Raw genomic sequence first — 7434 nt, forward strand, 5'->3', positions numbered from 1 at the left:
TATTACTATTACTATTACTATTATTTTATTATTATTATTATTATTATTTTATTATTATTACTATTATTTTATTTATTTTTATTTTTTATTTTTTTATGTTTTTATTTTTTTATTTTTTATTTTTTTATTTTTTATTATTATTATTATTATTGTTATTGCTGAAATATGAATTTATATTCCTCTTATAAGGTGGTAAAGAAATATGTGAATGATAGAAAAATATTATTACTTATGGATGTAAAACATAAATTAATTTGTTTTAATTTTTTTTTAAGTATAAAAACCTTAAGTTAATCAACTTTTTATCATTAACAGCTTAAAGGGTATTTCAGACATTTTGATAAAAAAAAGTGTTTACCAGCACTTATTTGCCAAACACATCAGCAACTTTTTTTTCAACTGCAACACTTTTATCCAAACACATAACTACTTATTTTTAAAATAAGTTCAAGCACTTTAAAAAGTTACTTTTTTTAAGTCAATCCAAACGGGCTCTAAGGCCTCATTTGTTTTCATTAAGATTAAAACCTCTGAATCTAAACACACGTCTGAATATTAAGATTTGCATTAAGAGCTTGGTGTCTAGATCTGAATACACATTTGAATATTAAGATGTAGTCTCCAAATCTGAACATTGAATCATTATTTTTTGTTTTCAATATCTGAATGTGCATATGAAATCAAACATTATATTAATAAAATGTTATAAAAATTCATTTCAACAAAAAATATTTTATAGGCACAATATTATATCAAAGTTCAATAAGTATGATAGATATTAGTCGAAAAATAATAAATAAGCTATCACATTATCAAACGCCTAACATATATTTTGACTAATTAGAAAAACTAAAGAATTCTTATCTTTTTTCCAATAACCTTAATCAAATTCTCTAACTTGTGAACCTCTAACGTCATTCATGCTTTTTTGAAGCGGACACTTTCACAAAATATATTAACACATGTACCGTATAATGGCTCTTCCCATCCAAGTCCATCTAATTTTTCCATATATTCTTCAAATGTAGGTGCACTATATTTTTAATCAGTAACTTCAGAGCAGTAATCATCTTCTCATCAATTTCCAATTCAGACGAATAAGTTTTTTTTTTTCCCCAAAACTTTTTTTTCCTAGCTGAAACTAAAGATAAGGATGTAGAATTATTAGGAGCTCCATTATTTTTGTCACCAACTAGTTCAACAACAATAATATATAAATGAGTCTCAATAAAATTATTGGCCTAGGACAAAATTCTAATAAGAAACCTCAAATATGTATACATAGTTACTATTTTTAATTATGAATAGTATTTTTTAACTCAAAAACCTTGATGAACATCAATACACTAAAAATATTATTGCAACAAGTGTTCTTGATAAACATCAATACACCCTAAGAAAATTATTAATATATAAAAAATACTTGTAAAGATTATGAAAACTTATCAGTTCAAGAGGGAAAAACTGGTGTTTGATTGAGAAAAGAGAGGATGAAAGTTTATAGTTAGAGCAAAAGTCACGCAAAGACCGAGAGAGGCGATACAATATTATTTTATAACTTATTAAATAAGTCTGAATGGTGTTAAGACTCTCCTGCAGATCTGATCCATTCATACCTTTTCAGGTTCATTAAGAGGCTTTTTGAAAAAAGAAACAAATGGACTAAATGGGTTGAATCTGAATCATTCAGATTCAGACCTAAAAACCAAACGCACTTAATGGTCTGAATCTGAATGATTAAGATTTAGACATCTATTTAGTGCAAACAAATGAGGCCTAATTTTCTACTCTTGAAGATAGACCACATGATACTCCGTCCGTTCATTTTTATTTGTCAATATTATTTTGTTATTTTTAATATGCTAAGAAAAAATAATTATATTTTGGATAAATTATCTCATTACGCAAATATTTCTATTATATGTATTAATTTTCCTTATAGTTTAACATAATTACATATTGTGTCATTAATTAATAATTTCATACCGAATTTCAAGTCATATACATCTGGATGTATATATTTTTGCTACTACTAGACACGTTCTAAAATATAGATAGATAGGGAGAGAGGCAAGCGAGAAAGGAACGAGCAGAGAGAGATTGTGTTTTTTCTAGATACATGTGAATCACACTAGTGACATGTATTTGAGGTACAATATATATTCCACATGCATTTTGAAATACAGTTACATAGGTTGAGAGGTGAGTGACAAAGGAGAAAAGTGAACGAGAGAGTCAAATACATGTGAATTTACTTGTATATAGTGTATATAGAGCAAATTATACCTAATTTTGACTCTATTTATCCGAGATACATGTATTTGGGGACCAAAATCTAGCACAAGTGGAAATTTCAAAAACTCACGGGAAGGCACATAAGTAGGCCCTAAACTCATGAGATTTGTGTTGTTTACCCTTCTTCTTTTTTCATTTTTTACCCTTAGCATTAATTACTTTTTCTTCAAATCATTTTCGAAGACCTAATACTTTACACCAATTAGTATGGGTATAATAATACAATATTCATATCGATCATTATTTTTTAAAGAGCGTGCAAAGTCCAAAGTAAACACAAATAAAAGTGAAGAGAAAAAATATTTAATTGCTCGCTAAAAATAATTACAACCACTAGCTATACACATATATATAAATTAGTTCCTTTTTATAAACTATGATAAAATACAAGGGTCCTTTGGTTCACACACTATGACACTTAATACTACAAAGAAATAATCGATTTCAAGGACATTATTTAAAATATAATCAAGTTTTAGAACTATTTAATTATTAGCCTCCTCAAAATCAAGCCTTATACTTTTAGATCTAGAATTTGAGTAGAGATTAACTTCAAATTTATGGTTTAAAGTTCAAATTTCATCATTTGATTGTACGAGGGACCGTAAATGAAAGTATAGCTATTTATACTATTGCATAAATATCGTGAAAATGTATAAAAGTATTTGAAAACTATTTTAATTTTATAGAGTTTTTTTTTTGTACATATCACAATATATTCATTCTTTTTTGTTTGGGGTCATACACCTAAAAGAATTTACTCACACATCACGGAGTTTTTTTTTTATGACTGTAGTGTCTAAATCAACTTTCACGCGTCTTAATTAATTTATGGGATACATATCACCTTCAACCAATAACATGTATATATCGAATTACTCTATCCACCAATTACAATTAAACTAAGACATATAGAAAGAACCAACTAGTATTTTTGTCTCCATCTTCATTGATCACTACGACACTCTAGAGTGACATGAACTCCTTTTCTTTTTCTTAATTACTTTCATGTTAATGATAATTTAATGTAATTATAGATATATTTTAAATACTGATCATTGATTACTACGCTATACTCTGCCATAACATGAAATTCATGAATTCTTTTCTATTTCTTTACTTTTCCGTTTAAAATAATTTAATAATGTAATTAGAGATATGTTTTAAATAATGATGCTACAATCGATTATTGTTTGTGAATATCACTCAAATGTACCTATGTTCTTATATTTTAATACTATTCTTAAATTTCAGAAAATAACAAACATAATAAACATATAAGGATCTATAGCTATAGTTTTGATTTGCATTCCATAGCTATAGTCCCGTTTAGTATGGAGGCTGCAGTTTGTATATTCCGCTTGCGAATATACAAATAAGGTAAGTATATACAAATTCTATATTTATACATTCTAAAATTTTTCGTTTGTATATTTTATTTGCCTATATACAAATAGGATAATTTATTATAATTTTTCATAAATCGCATACAAATAGCTAGGATAAGCATATACCGAATTCTGGATTATACAGTCAATACCTAATTATACAAATTCTAAATTTATACAAATCAAGAGAATAACAAGAATTGGGGAAACTGTAGCCGCGAATTACAATATTCTTAAACTGTAGTTATAGTACCTAATATAGGCTAAATGTTTGCTATTATGCATAATTTTCCCTTCTTTTTTTAACCACATTAATCTCTTTCCACATTTATTGACCAATGATAAAAGTGAAAAGTGAAAACTAATTACATCTTGATTTTGTAAAGTGACAACTATTTTTAATATAAACACAAACACCAAAAACTTTTTAATAAACTGGCAACTAAAACAGAACAAAACGGAGCAATGCTTTCATGGTAATTCAAAGTGCATATTGAACTAAATAAAAAAAAATTACAAAGGTTGTTGAGATATCCATCTTTTAAACATGTGAAAACTCTCTTCAGGTCTATCCTCTGGAGCTGTGTGCCCTCCTCCCTAATGAAAGAAATAAGAACAAAAACATTTGAGAAATGTGAGCATAAAACAATAATTTAATATTGAGATTGAAAACATTTAATTTTTTTTAAAAAATACAAAATTCTTACCTTTACCGTTGCATATGTCATATGATTAGAGTAAGACCTTGTGTAACTGTGAATTAAAGATATATAATTTAGATTTTCATAACAATCGTATAATTTGACGAAAATTCAAGGAAGTGAAATTAATTCGAAGAACCATACCCTCCAACTTGTTCATTAACCATCCATGGACGCCAATCATCAATAATAGGATAATTTAAATACTTTATCCATGCTTGTGTCGATTGAAAAGGAACAACCATGTCATGATCGCCACTGCTCAAACAAAATACTTTGTTATGTTATATTAATTTCATCTAAATCTTGAGCGCTTAAACCACAACTTAAAGAACCATTGAATGAAAGTATCAAACCTGTATATAAGTGATCGATAACCTTTTGTACTAAGGTTTGCATGGTAAGGTATGCTATTCATGAAAGTAATTGCGTAACTTTTATCCCCAATACTTTGCCTACATCTCGCCCATGTTCTTTTTATAGTTCCCTAGTCAAAGAAAAAGGAAAAAATTCTTTCAATATTTTGCACCATAGCTCTAAGCAATATTTTCGATACATGTACAAATAAAATCAATTGAAATACCTTTCTAACATGGAGAGCCTCTTGAACTTTTGGGTCATTTGCCCAATAAACTGAGAGATTGTGTGTGTCAACCTACAATCAAAAAAGCATATGTACTCTAATTAGAGTCGTCTCAAAATTTAAAGTTGTCGAGTATTCATACTTTGAAGTAACAATTGAAGGACTTACACGACTTATTCTTCGATAGATAAAGTCATCGCGGTTTAAAAAGATGAAATTCTCTTCTCTTTCACTTGACGATTGGCGTAATTTTGGTTCTTCAGAGTATGTTCCACAGTAAGGCTCTAGTACTTGTTCATCGCATATACCACTCACAAGCTACAAAGTTACATCACAAGAGTGTAAAGGCGTATTATATACCTAAGTTAAAAACCAATATAAAAGGTACGCAAATCTTACCTCCTTGAATATTTTTAAGTTTTCTGAACATGGTTTATGGGTAGATTTTATATTTCGATATTCTCCTTTGCAAGTCTGTTTCAACGACTAATACAACAAGATCAAAATTAATCACATTTGTACAATACAAAGTTTATATATATATATATGAAGTGAGATTAAACCAACCTCATAAAGTTCGTCGGATATTAGCCCCATACCATGACAAAAAGGAATTTTATAATTGACTTCTTCAGGGAATGTTTTTGGATTTCCAAGTGAATAGCCCTTAAAGGATATCGCCATCAAATTAAAACAATAATTTTTTCCGTTCATTATATATGTTGAAATTGAACGAAAAGAAAGGAATATAAAACCTTAAGGTTGATTAATGGCTCTTTGCCTGCTTCAATTCCTGCATTTTCATAACATAAAACGGTTTTGGCTAGAAATGTCACAAAAAGAATGTATATTTATATATCTTAAAGCATAAACTTGGATCCGAGCCTTGAGAATGGAGAACCTTCCAACAACGAGGCTCAGGGGCGGCTCAAACCCGTTGGTGGCCTAAGGCCAAAATCAAACTAGAGGCCTTAAAAAAAAAAATTAAAAATGTTTTTATTTTAAATCTATTTTTCTAGCTTTTTGAGATGCAAAGTTGTTAATAGTTTTTGTATAGTCAATCTCTTCTAATAATTTTTTTTCAATCGATAATATAGCCAAACCACTTCTAAAATTTATCAAGAGCACCTTTTTGAGATTTTATCAAGTTATCGACTTTTCTTTTTCTTTTAAGTTTTGAATGACCGGATTCATATTTTCTTGTTGACATATTAAATTCTAACAAATATTTTAAACACTATTTACAATATCAAATAAAAAAATATAATAAACATAAGACACAAAACAAAAATAATATTAGAAATTAGAATGATATTACCGAATTCAAGAACGATGAAGACTTGATTTCTAAAAATGAATTGGGTTTTTTCTCCAAATATAAAATATAAACTATCAATAGAACAAGTAAATTCTTAATCTTTGAATAAGAGAGAGATATAATATTAGAAAAGAGAGAGAGAAGAAATAGAAGAGAAGAAGAGAGGATGATAGAATATATAAAAATAAAATTAGAAAAAGAATAAGGTAAAATAAAACATAACTTGTACATTAAAAAAAAAAGTACACAACTTTTTATTGGAAAGGGAAAAAGTAATTGTCATATCTATCCCTTCATTAATGTCATTTACATTTGTTGTCTTAGTTCTAATTTATTTATTTTTTTTAGTTTAAACCTACCTAATTAACTAAAAAATGGGCCCCCCAATTTATTGGGGGCATGAGGCCAAGGACTTTTTTTTTTAACTTACCAGCCGTCCCTGACGAGGCTTTAACCCTCTTGGTGGATCTATCGACAAAGCATGAGTAATGGGGTGATGAGGATGATCATAACTTCATATTACCGTCAAACATTTCTATAATAATATTGTTTGTCCAGATAATTTTTGGTTGCTATAGCGAGATCTTGTCATAGAGAAGGTATATTATAGTAGCATAACATAACATGAATATTAGTTTCGGAAAAAAAAAACTTTGTTGTTATAGTGAAGTATATTGTTATAGAGGAGGACTATTATAGAAATATCTGACTTGATATGATAACATTAACTGGTCCTTACCATTTGATATTAGTTGAACCATAACTGGAACTGTAATGCCTGCATAAGAGTCCCCAGAAACATAGAAAGGGTTCGAGATGAATTCTGAATGATTAATGAACCACTGTAAAATAAATCAACGAGTTATTCAAAATACATTTTTGTTATATTTGTTCAATTCAAATAATTTGATCGATGTGAATTTAAATATTGACTATTTTCATTTTTGTCTCAAAATGGATTCAAAGTTTGACAATTTTACTTATAATTCTTGACCCTTATAAGGCGGGTGAGGTACTTATACATCTTCCTTTTGACCTTTTGACTTCGAACTCAATTCATACCTTTCGTAGAAATTCATAGACTTGACCGCATGCTTGTAGATCAGTATAGTTGTGCCCCGTTGAAGTTGTTGCATATGAGAACCCAGT

General features: G+C 28.3%; 1 protein-coding gene across 1 annotated transcript; it reads right to left on the bottom strand.

The window, feature by feature from the left end:
- Positions 1 to 4140: 4140 nt before the first annotated feature.
- Positions 4141 to 7434, bottom strand: LOC125862845 (serine carboxypeptidase-like 3; the record flags this gene model as incomplete). The annotated part of the gene is made up of 11 exons (XM_049542970.1): positions 4141 to 4280; positions 4391 to 4436; positions 4529 to 4642; positions 4741 to 4871; positions 4968 to 5039; positions 5136 to 5285; positions 5367 to 5453; positions 5535 to 5633; positions 5723 to 5760; positions 7025 to 7127; positions 7348 to 7434. Coding segments are annotated over 11 exons (1011 nt in total), but the record flags the coding sequence as incomplete, so codon positions are not given.

The sequence above is a fragment of the Solanum stenotomum genome, chromosome 4 (genome assembly GCF_019186545.1).
Source record: "Solanum stenotomum isolate F172 chromosome 4, ASM1918654v1, whole genome shotgun sequence".
In the NCBI taxonomy this organism is placed as follows: Eukaryota; Viridiplantae; Streptophyta; class Magnoliopsida; order Solanales; family Solanaceae; genus Solanum; species Solanum stenotomum.